The 17,400-nt window shown below is 41.2% G+C and overlaps 1 protein-coding gene across 6 annotated transcripts in view; it reads right to left on the bottom strand.

Moving 5' to 3' along the window:
- Positions 1–17,400, bottom strand: part of USP48 (ubiquitin specific peptidase 48) — a 101,624-nt gene that overhangs the window by 42,975 nt on the left and 41,249 nt on the right. For 3 of the 6 annotated variants that reach the window (XM_046006720.1, XM_046006726.1, XM_046006757.1), the window contains 5 exons: positions 15,021–15,154; positions 14,238–14,320; positions 9,211–9,390; positions 4,697–4,825; positions 2,941–3,090 (listed from right to left, as the gene is read on the bottom strand). In XM_046006720.1, the coding sequence (XP_045862676.1) occupies positions 2,941–3,090; positions 4,697–4,825; positions 9,211–9,390; positions 14,238–14,320; positions 15,021–15,154 (676 nt within the window). The remainder of the gene's footprint in view (positions 1–2,940; positions 3,091–4,696; positions 4,826–9,210; positions 9,391–14,237; positions 14,321–15,020; positions 15,155–17,400) is intronic. The other 3 variants (XM_046006735.1, XM_046006743.1, XM_046006749.1) reach the window with 2 other exon arrangements.

The raw sequence follows: 17,400 nt of genomic DNA, 5'->3' as shown, positions 1-17,400 counted from the left end.
AGGTAATAATACCTGCCTTCTACCTACCTCACAGGGATGTTGTTGAATGTAAAAGATAAGATAAGTGAAGCATTTTGAGCTTTTTGGAAGAAAAGAGATATAGAAAAGTTAATCATACATTCACAAAATATATATAAAGAGGAGACCTTAACATTCAGTATAGATAACATGGTCGAGGCACTTTACAATATATAATGGTGCCGTTCATTCAATTCAAAATCCCTCCCAGTTTTATTTGCCATTTTTCATGTTGAATCTGCCAGGGACAGAGTACACTGGGTATCTTAAGACTGCAAAGACAAATGATCTCTATCCAAGGAAGGAAAGTGAACGTTTTAGCATATCTCATCTTTTCCCAATACAGTCACTTGATTAAAATTTTTATTGATCTAAAGGCCATCAAAGGAGGGAAAATACAACTGTGGCACAGAGCCACATTCCAGACTAATTTGGTGGTATTCTCATTTCCCCAGAAGAGCAGACGACACGTGCTATGGCTAATGAAGAATGCAGTAAGGACCTCGCCCTCACAAGAACAGCAATCTAGGAACACTGCATGTGCACAAAGCACGCCTGCCCAAGGGCTGTCTGCCAGGATTCAAGGTCCAGGGCGGCCATACCCCTGATCCGTACGACAACGAGGCTCAAAGGCAGTCTGTTCAAGACAACGTCCTCCGATCCCCCACGGGAGTCCCACAGAAAATGTCCAAGTGAAGCATATTCTGGTTTTGAGCAGTTTCATATGAATGAAATGTAAGATATTAAGATCAGAAAAACCATATCTGATTTTATAGTAAGAGGAGGAAGACAGCAGGCCTGGGATTCTGATGTAATACTGTTATTATTAATTCTGGCCATTTTCTAGATTCAGGGAGCCAGTTTTAATAAGCTGGCGGACCTGTGGGTGGAACAGTAACTGTGGTCACAGGTCTCTCTTTCCTTCATTTTCGAACACTGTTACTATAAAGAACTGTAACAGTATCAGCCCAGAGTATCCCTAGGATCAGGGTCGAGCTCAAGAATCAAGGTTAAGGCAGATTTGCTTCTGGAAAGTTTTTAAACTACAGATGCTTCTGCTCTAGACAAAGACTTATGGCAAGTTCTCTGTGACTCGTGATCCAGAAAAGCACCTGAGCAACACTTTCAAAGGCACAGGTCATCAACCGCCAAAAAGGAATGAGACCTCTATTTGCCAAGGTGGAGATACCACAGTGTTTAAAATCTCAGCATTTAGCAAAACAGGAAAGCATTTGTTGGAATGTTTACTAAGGAAAATGTACATTTTGGTTAAAAGTTACTTCTAACCTTTTTTTTCCCTCTAATTTTTTTTTTTTTCAATGCTGGATTGAACATTAGACATTTTCTTTGGGGGACTTACAAAAAAAAGGCCAGGAAAAACTGTGGCATCAAAAATATTTGGAACACTCCACCTAGAGATAAAATTTGATTATTTAGACATAATTTATTTCAATAAAAAGGACCAAAAGGGTTTGTGTTCCCAATGAGGCTTGTGTTTTAGGTAAGTGACTCTTCTTTAAATAGGTTTACAAACAGAGGTAGGATTCAGAAAATGCTTAGCAAAGACTTGGATTGGCAGCACAAAACCATGGTCATCTGCTTTGGGATTTTTCAACATTTTAGCACAACACAGATTTTCTACTATGTAAGTTTACTGCAAATGGGAAAAAAATCGTAAAGTTCATAATTTGTAAAAGTACTAATAAAGAGCCGTATTCTAAGAACGTAAGCACAGGTTCTTCTGGACTCCGCGAAAACAGCCAAGAGAAGCCCAAGTGTTAACCGGACACATCCCATCTTTGGGTGATGCAGCAGTTTGAAAGACTGGTTCAGAAACGGCATTTTACTTTAGATTCACCAAGTCCCTTTCTCTTGTCCAATGAATGCAGAAAACTGGGGAATACAGTTCAAAAATAGATTTCTAGGTCTCAACTCTTTTGAATAAATTTAGAGATTTGAATCATATTCATTTCCAAATAATTTCCAGTAAAATAAGGTCAGTCTAGCACTTTAGAATCATCCCAACCCCTGGAACAGAGTGAGAGTAGCAGGTTACAAAGAAAGGTCGGAATCAAATTAAGATGTAGTTCAGAAAGAACTTTCAAGAGCTATTCTTACAGATTTAGCAATTTATATTCATCTTTTGTTTAAAGTTATACCGGTAATAGAAAATTCAGATATGAAAAAGACAAAACCACAAGTACAATTATGCTTGAGTATTTATTTTCTAAAATTAGGACTGAATTGCCTCTCCTTTACGCAGGAACTGGGCACGGGGAATTCTGTCTATGAAATGACAAAGACAGCATATCATTATTGGTGGCACAGTAGCCTGGAAAAGTTGGGATTTTCTTTCTAAGGCACTAGGTAAACTTGCATTAAACATACACAGTAAAGGGATGAGCTGGCTCATGTGGGATAATTCTTAAGAAATTAGGGGTCAGCAGAAAGCTCTCCTATTCTTAGCAGAACATTTGATATTAAATTTCAGATAAGTCTACCAGTATCATAAAAAATAGCATTCATAGAAAAGAATGCCGGTAAATATGGCCAGGGCACACACTGTGCAAGGAAACAACATAGTCAGTTGCTTCCATAGTTACCCAATCAGATCTTTTGTTAAGAACAAATTAGTATCTCACAAAATAGAAACGTCTGTAAGACTTATATATACACAGAGCGCTGACCTAAACCTTGTAATTTATTAAGAGCTTCCCGTTCTTTAAGTACGTGATAAATGAAAACTCTAAGGAATGCTACACATCACACTGTTGCTGGTTTACACAGTAATTCTGCAGCGCTTCAGCGGCACGAGTAGGGAAGAGGAAAGGGCTGGGGGCAGGTTTGTTCATACACATCTGCGAACATGAAAGAGACAAGGCACGTCATGGCAACAGTGCTGTCCCAGAATATCTTACAGACCAGCTCCAGCAGGTAACCTTTGGTACAGCTCCTTAACCTCTTCGTGTTTAGCTTTTCCTTTGTCCACGCTCTGCTTGCGCATCTCGGCCATTTCAACACACCACTCCTCAAACTTGGAATTATCACGATCGACCAGCTCTTGAAGAAAGGCTTTCCGAACAAAAAATACCAAAAAATAACGTTTTCCTGTTTTCAAAGACAAAGAACCACACTGATGTCTGAATTATACCAAATACTGGCTAGGATTCTGGTGGCAACTTCCTCCTGAGGTCTCCCTTCCTGAGACAGACCTCTACCGTGAAGGTGAAAGTAAAACTTCCAGGAGCCACTGGAATAATACTGGCTGACGCCCAACCTGGTTCTCCACGTCACCAGCCAACGGGAGCCAAAAAATGGCTCAGAAAAGACCACTCAGAACTGAGGATGCCACAGAGCACAGACAGAATTACGTAAAATGACAACTGGGGACGGCCCTCAGGCCAGCGGCAACTGTTCTTCTTCTTCTTTTTTAATTAAGTAGGCTCTATGCCCATCGTGCGGCCCAAAATCACCACCCTGAGATCAAGAGTCGCAGGCCCTGAGCCAGCCAAGCAGCCTACAACTGTTCCTTTTAAAAAATAACCCATAAAAGGGGCGCCTGGGTGGCTCAGTGGTTTAAGCCGCTGCCTTCGGCTCGGGTCATGATCTCGGGGTCCTGGGATCGAGTTCCGCATCGGGCTCTCTGCTTGGCAGGGAGCCTGCTTCCCTCTCACTCTCTCTGCCTGTCTCTCTACCTACTTGTGATCTCTCTCTGTCACATAATAAAATCTAAAAAAAAAAAAAAAAAAAAAAAAAAAAAGCCCATAAAAATTAACTGAAAGTGGCTAGAACATCTGTATGCTTTACAAATTAAACCAAGTAAAACTAAATGGCTCTTTAGGGATAGAGCCCTGCATTGGGCTCTCTGCTCAGCGGAAAGCCTGCTTCCCCGCCCAACCACCCCCCCCAGCCTACCTCTCTGCCTACTTGTGATCTGTCTGTCAAATAAATAAATTATTTTTATAAATAAATAAATAATGCTTTGCTTACCTATAGAATTTAAACTGTTTTTGCTTTTCTTTGCAAGGGGAGGAGTCAGTGGAATAGGTCTGTTAAAGGCTCCATTATTTTGAAAACTCACCACTTTTTTTTCTTAAAGAATTCATTTTTGGGGTGCCTGGGTGACATAGTTGGTTCAGCGTGTGCCTTCTGGTTTCAGCTTAGGTCAGGACCTCATGGGTTATGAGACTGAGCTCCTCGCTCAGCAAGGAGTCTGCTTTAAGATTCTCTCCCTCTGTCCTCACCCTTTGCATGAGTGGACACCCCCCGGCCCCACGCAATGCTATCTCAAATAAACAAATATTTAAATAATCTCTATTCCCAACGTAGGGTTCAAACCCACAATGAAACATCAACTAAGCCAGACAGGTGCCCCCAAAACTCATTATTTTAATTTTGTTAAGTAGGTTCCATGCCCAGCATGGAGCCCTATGTGGGGTTCCAACTCGTGACCCTGAGATCAAGACCCGAGCTGAAATCCAGTCAGATGCTAAACCAACTGAGCTACCCAGATGCCCCAAAACTCACTACTTTAAAGCAAATCTGACTACATCTACTTTTACCAACATTTACCATATGCAATGAACCCATCTTGACAAAAGCAGTAATTTCCTGTCATTGACCTGTAAGCATGATATTCTATGGTATTTGCCTTATGGATTCTTCAAAAATGGCTCACCTGGTACCTGAACAGCTGTGGTGGGTTTTTCTTGAGTTTGTAGTCTATACACCAACATATACGCATTTCGAGAGCAGTGAGTTCCTTTGCCACACTTGGGTTTACGTGTCTGGGACTTAGAAGGTTCTGCTGAGGTGGAGAAACAAAAGGTAACAAAATTAGAATGCCTTTTATCGGTCCATGTTTTGCAGGAAAGGGGCAGGGGGAGGGTCACAGAGCACAACTTCCACAATACACATTTAAGATACTTATTCATTTATTATTTGTTAAGTTTATTTTGTAAGTAGGTCTACACCCAGTGTGGAGCCCAACATGAGACTTTATCTGATGACCCTGAGTTGAGATCACGAGTCAGATGCCCAACTAACGGATCCAACCAGGCGCCCCCATACTTATGGTACTGTAACAGAGATCTAAAACACTAAAAGGCAGGGGTGCCTGGGGGTGCTCAAGGTCTTGGGATCAAGCCTCACATCGGGCTCCCTGCTCAGCGGGAAGCCTCCTTCTCCCTCTCCCACTCCCCTTGCTTGTGTTCCCTCTCTCACTGTCTTTCTCTCTGTTAAATAAATAAAATCTTTTAAAAAACTTAAAAAACACTAAAAGGCAATACAAATTCAGCATGCTCTTTGGATGTCTGAATATTTAGACACATTTACTACCCTCCCCTCCTTGTGTGCCACATTCCATTTTTAAAAGATGGTAAGTACTATTTTTCACGAAGACAAACCTAGAAGCAGAAAATTGGTCTTACTGCAATGAGTTTATTTTAATGTTGGTCTTAGATTCTAAAAATAAATCCAGATTATTTTATCACACACTGATGGCTCCCTAAGAGGAGAGGGCAGGCCGATGGGTTAAATGGGTGGTGGGGGTTAAGGAGTTCACTGGTGTGAGGAGTGCTGGGTGTTATAGGCCAAGTTTTGAAACGCTATACTGTGCACCTTAAACTAATATAACCCTGGATGTCAACTGGAAAAAAACAAAAATTTAACAAAATAGTATGCTCATTAAAATGCTAATGGGCATAAAGATTAGCTGTGGATTCAGTAGCAAGTAGAAATAGTAAGCGTTCTGCAGGTCAAGTTTATCACATGGACATGATCTTCAAAATGGTGCTGAGTATCCCAGGGTAACCCTTCAGGGGATGACGAGGCTTAGTTCTGGGGAAATCAATGACCAGATCTTTAATTCACTCTGTTCTTTTCTAAAATCAATCCGCCTCAATGCTATGGTTCCACTCGTGGTTTCTGCCTCTCCTTTCTCAATTATCCTCCCAGATCCGAAAGAAAGACATAACCTCTCACCCACAGATTAATAAAGTTTTAGCCACATCATTAGAAGAGATGTTTACAAGAATATTTTACTTTGTTCCATTCAGATATGTATTAACATACTGATATTTATCGATTATGTGGTGATATTTATAAACTTTTTTTAAAAAGCTCAATGATGGGCGCCTGGGTGGCTCAGTGGGTTAGAGCCTCTGCCTTCGGCTCAGGTCACGATCCCAGGGTCCTGGGATCGAGCGCCGCATCGGGCTCTCTGCTCCACAGGGAGCCTGCTTCCTCCTCTCTCTCTGCCTGCCTCTCTGCCTAGTTGTGATTTCTCACTGTCAAATAAATAAAATATTTTAAAAAATAAAAGCTCAATGCAGGGGTGCCTGGTTGGCTCATTCGTTGGGTGCCTGTCTGCCTTTAGCTCGGGTCAAGATCCCAGGGTCCTGGGATGGAACCCTGCATCGTATCCCGTTCAGCAGGGAGCCTGCTTCTCTCTCTCCCACTCCCACTCCACTTACTTATGTTCCCTTGCTTTCTGTGTCTCTGTCAGATAAATAAAATCTTTATTAAAAAAAATTAGAAAGTTGAATCCAAAAGAACTTTTGAATTATTTAGAGATTTATGGTTACAGAGATCTTAAGTTTAAAAATGTCCTGCTCTAAAGACCCATCCACAAGTGCCTCTGAGAAGTTGATACTGTGTTACTAATTTCATCTGGACTCTCTTAAAAGAGTGATGTTACAGTTTCACTATTTATGTCAGAAATCACATTATTTGTAGCTACTTAAAATCATGATAAAAAAATATCGGATTTTATTCAGGGAAGGGGGTGCCTGTGTGGCTCAGTGGGTTACGCCTCTGCCTTCGGCTCAGGTCATGATCTCGGGGTGCTGGGATCAAGCCCCAAATCAGGCTCTCTGCTCAGCGGGGAGCCTGCTTCCCTCTCTCCCTCTGCCTGCCTCTCTGCCTACTTGTGATCTCTGTCAAATAAATAAATAAAATCTTTAAGAAAAAAAAATGTTCAGGGAGGGGCACCTGGGTGGCTCAGTCAGTTAAGCAACTGCTTCTTAGTTTCAGCTCAGGTCATAGTCTCAGGGTTTTGAGATTGAGCCCTGTTTTGGGCTGCGTGCAGAACCTGCCTGGAATTCTTTCCCTTTCCCTCTCCCTCCGCCCCAGCACCTCTCTCCCAGTGCTTGTGCGCATACTCTCTCAAATAAAACCTTCAAAAAATGATACAACATTCAGGGAACAGAAATTTGTTTAATATTCTTGCAGAGAACACACGGCAAAACATGTGAAGAGCACCCGTACAGGGAATTAACAACGTCAGGAGCGTATACACTAATGAGGAGGCTGGGCATTTCTTTTCTTTTTTTTTTAATAAAAATTTTATTTATTTATTTGACAGAGATCACAAGCAGGCAGAGAGAAAGGAGGGAGCAGGCTCCCTGCCGAGCAGAGCCCGATGCAGGGCTCAACCCCATGACCCTGGGATAATGACCTGAGCCGAAGGCAGAGGATTTAACCCAGGCACCCCTCTTTTTAGAATTTTAAATTTTAAAATTTATTTATTGTTTAGGGGTCCCTGGGTGGCTCAGTGGGTTAAAGCCTGTGTGTGTGTGTGTGTGTGTGTGTGTGTAGCAAATGTTAAGAACCTCAGTATTAAAGTCAGAGTAATACAGCTGAGTATCTATAAACATCGAAATGTGATTTAATTTTTTGTAGTATTTTCCATTTTTTCTTCTTATTATTAACATATAATGTATTACTTGTTTCAGGGGACAGGTCTGTGATTCATCCGTCTTTCACAATTCAGTGCTCACCATAGCACATACCCTCCCCAATGTCCATCACCCAGGAATCCCACCCCTCCTATGCCCCTCCACTCCAGCAACCCTCAGTTTGTTTTCTGAGATTTTCTGAGATTAAGAGTCTCTTACTAAGAGACAAGTATCTAGGATTAAGAGGTTTTTCTCCCTCTCTGGTTTCATTTCATTTTTTCCTCTTTCCCTATGATCCTCTGTCTTGTTTCTCAAATTCCACATATCACTGAGATTATAGGATAACTGTCTTTCTCTGACTGGCTTATTTTGCTTAGCATAATACCCTACATGTGATTTAAAAATGGGAACTGGGGCACCTGGGTGGCTCAGAGGGTTAAAGCCTCTGCCTTTGGCTCAGGTCATGATCCCAGGGTCCTGGGATCGAGCCCCGCATCGGGCTCTCTGCTCCACGGGGAGCCTGCTTCCTCCTCTCTCTCTGCCTGCCTCTCTGCCTAGTTGTTGTTTCTCTCTGCCAAATAAATAAAATATAAAAAAATTTTAAAAATTTTAAAAAATTAAAAAAAAAATAAAAATGGGAACTACCTCTACAAATTACAAAAACATGGTTCCCCTTAACCATCTGCGGAAAGATTCCCCATATGCACCAAAAGCCAACTCGAATGGCCATGCTCCTCCCTCACACCTTGAGAAAGTGGATTTGATTCATTAAGAACAGTGGCAGGGGACACACCTGTTCTCAATCCTTTTCTCATACTTAGACCCCATAGTCCAAACGTCACTCAAAAATGACAAACACAGTAATAAAGTGATGAGAAGCTTGGCCAAGATGGCTCCTACTGGAAGAACCATTCACTTCTGCGGGGAGTAAGTGGGTATTCTGGGCCAAGAACACAAGCATAGACAGCTATTCTCCAAGTACTCCTGATGGCTACATCATCGCTACAAAACAAGGAGCTCACCCCTCAGAGGCACTGCTCACATTCCAGGGATGGGAAAAGACACTCGACAGGCCAGGCACTATTCTCAAGAGCAATGGTGCTCTGCTAGAGCTACTTCCCCAATAAGACCCTCCTAACCCAAAGAAAAGGACTACAAATTCTACTATGTTCAATCTACTGTTCATCATTTTAAGCTTGATAACCTGCTATGGTCTCCTCTTTCCATACCTGTTCCTACCCAAAATTAAAATGGTTACTGAATATTTGCCTTCAAACTGCAATGAAACCATTACAGAAATCATCCCTGGGGGAGAAAAAAAAAATTTTTTTTTTTTTAAATTCAGGCATTGCTAATAAAAGATGTTCAGAGATTTTACGTGTGTTTAAGAAATGCAAATATCCTTGCTAATCCAGAACCCAATCTTGGGCCTTAAGATTATCACAAAGATTTCTAGTTAAAACAAAACAAAAAAAATTTATATTTTAAAAGGGCACTCACAACTTAAAGGTTTTACCTAGATCTTCCTCAATCCCTAGTTGTAATTTCTTCCCCTCCATTTTTTCTATGTCTTCATCGTTAAACTTATACCATTCACCGGACTGTGGATCTTTCACATGGGCAATGTAGTGGCCAGAATATGCACTCACTCCTCTGTGTATAAGGACTGCACTGAGCTCATACACATAGGACCCACCTGGAGAAAGAGAAAGGGAGAAAGTGAAAGACAATATTTCTTCTTATATACCAAGTCTGAACTGTAATGATTAAAATTGTTTACACATCTGAGAAAATTCAAAACATGTCATCTAAAACAAAACAAAAATGTGACACCTAAGATTAAAAAAAATTTAGTTTTACAGAGTAATGTAAACACATCTTAAACAGCTCACTGCATTAACTCTCCACTTCCTCTGCAAAATTTATAGATGGAAGGAAAGCTCTGACATTCTGGGCACCCAGGTCAGGGTTACAAAGCTATTCTGTTGTAGGCCTTGCCCTTCTACAAGCTAGCTGAGCTATATGCTGTTCCTATTCTTGTCACAAAATTACTTACACAAACTAACCAGATGAAGTGTGAAACTAAAAAGCTACTGATTCAAAAAAAAAAAAAAAAAAGAAGAAGAAAAGGAATAATGTTTTAGGAACAACTGAAGGTTAGTCATTAAGAAAAATTGCTGTCAAAATAGGTGTAGGCCAAGGTAACTGGAAACAACCAGTAGAGAAAACATTAAAAATCTAGAATGATTCTGCACTCAAATTTCTTTGTTAAGTATTTTTAAATTCCCATTTCACTTTAAATAACCAAAAACAGGGGCGCCTGGGTGGCTCAGTGGATTAAGCCGCTGCCTTCGGCTCAGGTCATGATCTCAGGGTCCTGGGATCGAGCCCCGCGTCGGGCTCTCTGCTCCGCGGGGAGCCTGCTTCCTCCTCTCTCTCTGCCTGCCTCTCTGCCTACTTGTGGTCTCTCTCTCTGTCAAATAAATGAATAAAATCTTTAAAAAAAACATATTAAATAACCAAAAACAAGTCACAGCCTATGTATTATGCATGTGGTTTATGCAAGAGAAGACTTTACCCATACATCAAGATATCAGCAAATGAATGAACACTGACATTTTCAGATACAATCTGAAAAAAATCTTTTAGCTAGTTACAGTGGGGAAATTACATATGTACTGGAAAACATCACTTCTACACATTAAAAATCAGAAACTAGGGGCGCCTGGGTGGCTCAGTGGGTTAAAGCCTCTGTCTTCTGCTCAGGTCATGATCCCAGGGTCTTAGGATCGAGCCACGCATCGGGCTCTCTGCTCAGCGGGGAGCCTTATTCCCTTCCTCTCTCTCTCTGTCTGCCTCTCTGCCTACTTGTGATCTCTGTCTGTCAAATAATAAATAAAATCTTTAAAAAAATAAAAATCAAACTAAATAAAAAATTCATTAGCAACCCCACAATACAGACGTAACCACTATTAATACTGTAATAATAAATTAACACTATTAATTGCACTATTAATACTGAAACGCGCAGGTTTTTCTAACAAATCATTAACATCTTTCTACATCCTTAAATGTTCTTCTGGAAAGGTATAATATATCGAACCACTCCCATATTGTTGGACACTTAAACCAGTAGCATTTTATTAAAATTAAACAGTAATTACTACCTTTTTGGCAGAATAGTCTTTGCACATATCCTTGACGATTTCATCACTGTAACTTCCTTCAAACTGCAAGAAGTGAGTCACAAGGCAGAGCCAATCACTCATTCAACAAACATGCTGCACGCTTTTAGGAACACAGGGCTATAGCAGCTGAGTAAAAGGAGAAAGTCTCTGCGTTCTTTTAGCTCAGTGGGGGATTCAGTAACACAGATTAACACCCACCTAACGACCCCAGCTGAAAATAATTTTAAAAAGTACTCAGATACGGACACCAGGGTGGCTCAGTCGGTTGGGTACCTGCCTTCAGCTCAGGTACTGGACGGAGCACCACACAGGGCTTCTTGCTCAGCAGGGAGTCTGCTTCTCCCTCTCCAGCTCTGCAAGTCCCCGCTGCTCATTCTCGCTCTCAATCCCTCTTGTTCAAATAAAATCTTTACCACCCCTCCCCGCAAAAAAAATTCCAGGGGCAATAACTAGAAGAATAAAGAAACATTAACGGCAACATTAAAAGAACCCACCCAGACAGCAAAAATTAGGCTGCATAATATTCCAACATCAGTGAGGGATTACGAAACTAGGCTTTCTACATTTCAAGAAATGAGAAGCTTGGAAATCTATTCAAGTAAAAGAAAACCATAGAAAGTGACGTAGATCTGAATCAGAGGAAGTATCAGTACTTACCTTAAGGGTAACTGGACTAATTTATGCAATTAAAAGATCTAGACCAGAATTCAATTTTTTGGGATAAATCTGAAATTCCTCAAAATAGGGAGTCTGAGAGGCAGGCAGACACACAGGTAGGATGGTGTTTTTCTCCAGCTACCTTCAACCATCAGCCAGATGACGGAGCAGAGGAGGGAGACAGTACAAGACCTTGTCCTGGGTTAGGTTTCACCCAGCACCATCCCAGGAGGAAAAAGGGAAACTCAACTATGATGTTTAGGGATGGAAACTTGTATCGTGAAACACTAAAGCAAGCAAGCAAGCAAGCAAATAAATAAAATTAATAAAAATAACAGAAGAGACTGCCATAAAAGCCAGATTAGTGCCTATGATAGGGGCGGGGCAGGGGGAACGGTTTGTTACTGGGAGGGGCACAAAAGAGACTTTGGGGTCATGGGAAAGTTCTGTTTCTTGAGCTGGATGTTGCTCAAGCAGATATCCACTCTGAAAGAATTCTGCAAGCCATACATCTTTGTATTTTGGACTCTTATGAATGCATTAAATTTTATTATCAAAGGTAGGATAAATGGGTAGAGCGACATATATGGTGCCAACAATGGCAGGACAAGGGAGTGTGCTTGGGGGAGGGGTGAAGACAAGACCACTGAAGCAGACCAATAGGAAAGAGCGCCGACAATATGAGTTCCTCATTGTATTTCCTAAGTTAAATAAGCACGATAAGCCAAACAAATAGAAGCAGTAACCACGATTGTATTACCAAGAGACAACACAGACATTTTCCTATCACAATACCACTGTTCACCTGAATTTATATTCATCCATTCATTAAACTAACAACTTCAGAATTCTGGTAGTTTTTTTTTTTTAATATTTTATTTATTTATTTGACAGAGAGAGGTCACAAGTAGGCAGAGAGGCAGGCAGAGAGAGAGGGAGAAACAGGCTCCTCACTGAGCAGAGAGCCTGATGCGGGGCTCGATCCCAGGACCCTAAGATCATGACCCGAGCCGAAGGCAGAGGCCCAAACCACTGAGCCACCCAGGTGCCCCAGAATTCTGGTAGTTTTAAGATTTATTTATTTGTCAATGAGATAGAGAGCACAAGCAGGAGGGAGAGACAAGCAGAGGGGGAAGCAGACTACTCCCTTGAGCAAGGAGCCCGATGTGGGACTCGATTCCAGGACCCTGGGGATCATGACCTGAGACGAAGGCAGATGCTTAACCGAATGAGCCACCCAGGCGCCCCTGTTTTTGTTTCTAATTAAGTAGGCTCCACATCCAATGAAACTCGTGACCCCGAGATCAAGAATCACACTCTCTGCCCTACACTGGGTATAGAGATTACTCAAAAATAAAATCTTAAGGGTGCCTGGGTGGCTCAGTCAGTTGAACGTCCAACTCAAGATTCTGGTTCAGGTCATGCTCTCAGGGTTTTGGGAATGAACCCTGTGTCCCTCTCTCCCTCCCTCTCTGCCCTTCCCAACCTGTGAAAGCTCTCTTCCTCTAAAAATAAAATCTTTCAAAAAATTATTTAAAAATAAAAATAAAATACAAGCTTATTACATTTAGTCAACACACTAAGTTTAACTATTTCTACAGGTTTTTTGACCTACCAAGTCCACTTCCTAATCGTCTTGTCTTTCTTACCGTACAAACTGGACAAATACAAAATAAGCTTAGTAACGATAAGAACTATGCAAAGTCATGCAGTGGAGTCAAGGAAAGTGCTAATTTAACACCTATGTTTCTGGCCCCTGAGACACCACTAGGCTATCAGACATCTCTAATTTCAAACAATTACCTAACAACGTAGGCAGGAGCAAATCACTACCATTTGTGTACTACAAATGAACTACAGTTATGTTCATTCAGTCAAATAAAACAATGACCAAGTCCAGGAGCAAAGTCTCCAGCTGGTTTCCTCCTCCACTGAGTGCAAATCTGAAACCTCAGCACTGACAGAACACACGTGTTTAAAGCTCATTCCCCAACCTCCCCGATGGCTTCTTTCAAAGGTTTTTTGGGCTTGTTTCTATTGTAAGTCGCCTCTAGAAGCCTTTTATGGCAAGAGACAAAAATTATGATCAAATTTCTATATTAACAATTTAATAAATAGTAAGATTGATCTGAGAAACGACGGGAAGCAGTTCCTCCAGTCAGGGCAGGAGAAACAAAAGGGCCAAATTCTTTTCTCTTTCAGGTACCATCCTGTGGAGTGAGGTGATGACCACCAAAGGGAAAAGGCAGTAAATTACTTCTTCTCAAAACGATGTCACAGCATAGTTTCCTAGAACTCATCAGTCATCACAGAAAGGGAGAATTACAGCATCAATACTGGAATTATGCCACCCAATGGTTTTGATAAAATGTTTTAAAAGCCTGGAGGCAGCTCAGACAGACAATTTTATGAGGGATCACAGACATGGTACAGACACTAAGGGACCCCCCGTGGGTTCAGAGAGTAAAACACCGTCTCCCCTTTTTATTCTTTTGTAGATATTGATGAACCATGTAATCCCTGTCGTGTACTTACTCATGGAAAATGGAAGTAACATCTCGACTCGCCTAAAAAGCCTTTATTCCCAACAGAAGTTAGCAAAGTATAGTCATGAAATGCGATTCTGTATGCATCACGAGCTGACCACAAGTTACCATCTCTGGGCATTATAATTATCACTGCTCGGTAAAAATATTACCTTTATGTTCCACATAAGGCTCCATATCCAAAATTTCTGAGAAGCCAATGTAGGTATTCAGCTTTTTCTTATGTCCAGTTTGCCTAACCAAGAGGAAAGCTAATTATATTTATATTTAAAACAATCATAAAACAATGTATAAGCTCTACCGGCTACTTTAATAAACTCAATGGTACCTAGGTAGGTTGCACTCAGCAATCTTGCTCAAAAACTTGTACGATTAGAAGTCAACATAATGCTGTCTTATAATTGGTGGGAAAAAATAGGTTAAAAGTATGAATTTAAACTGTTAATTCCAAACTTACTTTCAGAAGTTTTAATATAATCGCAAGAGAGAGCTACAGATGCTCCCGCTTCATAGAAGTAATGCGCATGTGCAAACGTTTCCTTTAATTACGCAATCAAAGATATAGTCCCATGGGGGTTGGGCAGGTTGGAAGATTGTAATAAGTAGAAATTTACTCTAGTTCTTATTAAAAAATACAGAACATCAAGATAATTCAGTTCTTACCTATGTTTGTTTTCCTTTGCAGTGTTTAATCATTAATAGAGTAAAAATAAGGATTTCCCACTTTCCTAGTTCTTACTCAGATATGGCTGGCTTCCTTTAGAATTTTGTGATAAAACCAGACATCACTGGCATTTCAAAATGGCAGGTCCCAACTACAACTGTCATGCCCAAATCTAGAGTTTCAAATTGGAGAGGCTATTATCTGTCTATGCTAAAATCTGTACACATTAGTCCACAACGAGCAGCAAACACTGCTGCTCATACATATTTACCTGTCGAAGACAAAACGCATCAGCTGTAAGTTCAGGGTGCAGGGAAGGCTCAGGAGTCTGATCTTCCTTGTGGCATTCTGTTTACTTTGACAGTTTTCACAAAAGTATCGATTGTCTCCCTCTAATTTTTCTTCCTGATCAGAAATAAGACATTACTTAAAAAAAATTAGAAGACAGCAGCTTTTTTTTTTTAAGTGATCAAAACTCTGATGTACTGCATAATTTCATTTTAAATAACAGCCCTCGCAACCTGTTGAAGATCAAGCCACTCTAAGCAGTGAAGGATACCCAAGTTAGAAGGCACTACTGAGAAGTGATATTAATTTGCATACAGTGATTTAAAATTCTTGTGGCTCTTTCCAAAATGTCTGATTCTTAAAATACTTCTCAAAAATAAAAAATCATAAGCACTCGATGCAACCAAATTAAGAGTGAAAAATGGTGGAAATTACATATGGGCACCAGAATACGGAACTACATATTACATACAAGATCATACACAGACACACACACACACACGAGTCACATACACAATTAAAATTACTGAATCATGCTGATGAAATAAATTTAAAAGACCTCAGGAAATTCAGTGGTATAGCCTGGTGGTCTCTTTCTTTCTTTCTTTTTTTTTTTTAAAGATTTATTTATTTGACAGAGAGAAATCACAAGAGAGGAAGGGAAGCAGGCTCTCCGCTGAGCAGAGAGCCTGATGCGGGACTCGATCCCAGGATCCTGAGATCATGACCTGAGCTGAAGGCAGCGGCTTAACCCACTGAGCCACCCAGGCGCCCTAGCCTGGTGGTTTCTTTTTAAATTTTCCCTGTTATGTCCTCTTAACTTACTGGCCAGTCCTCCCACTCAGTATCATTTGCTAGCTCCTCCTACCTCCCCGAGTCCCTGCATCTAAATGTCTGAAGACTTGGTCCTTGGTCCTCGTCTGTCAGTCCTGATTTTAACCAGCCCCCAAAACCCTGAACCACATGTCTCCCAAATCTAACACACCCCCAAGTAAACTTCCAATCCCTCTCCCTAGCCTATTCCTCCCACAGCGTTTCCCAAAGCAATTTTGGCAACTTCATCCTACCTGGCACTCAGGCCAGAATTTAGTAATCCTTGACTCCTTTCCTTCCCTCCATGTCCAGTCAACAAACTTTATCCGCTCCACTTTGGAAATATACTGAAAATCCAGGGGCACCTGGGTGGCTCAGTGAGTTAAGCCTCTGCCTTTGGCTCAGGTCATGATCTTAGGGTCCTGGGATCAAGACCCGCATGGGGCTCTCCATTCAGCGGGAAACCTGCTCCCCCCACCCCCGCCTGCCTCTCTGCCTACTTGTGATTTCTCTCTCTGTCAAATAAATAAATAAAATCTTAAAAAAAAAAAGAAAAAGAAAGAAAGAAATATATTGAAAATCCGAACAAGACGGTACCCAGATCTGTCCTGTTCAAACAGATCACAATTCTAAGCTTACCATGCCCCGATGGCATCTCACCACACTCAAAGTCAAGTCTCTGGCCTAGGCCCACTGGGCTCCACTGGACATGATCCTTAGTTACGTCTACAACATCCTTCTCCCCTTGCTTACCCACTTCAGCCACAGTGACCTTGCTGTTCCTCAAACCACCAGGCACTTTCTTGTTTCAAGCTCTGCACTTCTGCCCATTTCCTCCATGGCTCACTCCTTCACCTTCAATCATTTTATTTCTAACAGCAACCAACCCACTCTCATCCCTACCACATTCTCCGTCCCCTTCCCAGATTCTTCTCCGTAGTACTTACTCTAGGTGACACACTACGTTATTTTACTGTCATCCCCAGTCCCCACACCACCAACATTACAAGGCAAAAGTTTTCAGTTTCGCCCACTAGGGTTATCCCCAAATACCAAATCAGTGTGTAGTTAAGCACTCAACCAGTATCTAGCTGAATGAATTCAATAAGTATCTGAAGTATGCTAAGAGTTGTGCTAAGAAAGGAAGAAAGGTACAAAAACATCTTAAGAAAGGAAGCTATAGTGTAAGCTTGTCTGTTATACCATGTGCTCGTTCTCACTTGGTGACAAAGGTATCCCCAAGCAGCTTTCCCAACTCAGAGGGAAAAGGAGCCACTCCCCTCCCTCCACGTGCATCTACATACACATCTCCATACACAGCAAGAACAAATCCGGAGTGGAGAGGCTGAAGACTGACCAGAGTGATATTTAAAAAAAAAAAAAAAAAAAAAAAATTGCATTCCACACCTTGTAATTCTCCTCAAATGAAAAGGCAATTTAACTGGATGATTGTAGAGCTTAGATTTCCTCAAACACTCCACCACCCCTAATCATCCAAGTTTTAACACAGAACTTGACATGTAAAATAACTGAAAGAGTCCCAACTTATT

This window comes from Meles meles, chromosome 1 (assembly GCF_922984935.1).
Source record: "Meles meles chromosome 1, mMelMel3.1 paternal haplotype, whole genome shotgun sequence".
Lineage (NCBI taxonomy): Eukaryota > Metazoa > Chordata > Mammalia > Carnivora > Mustelidae > Meles > Meles meles.
Note: the sequence above shows the minus strand (reverse complement) of the source record. Positions and strands in the feature narration are given on the sequence as shown.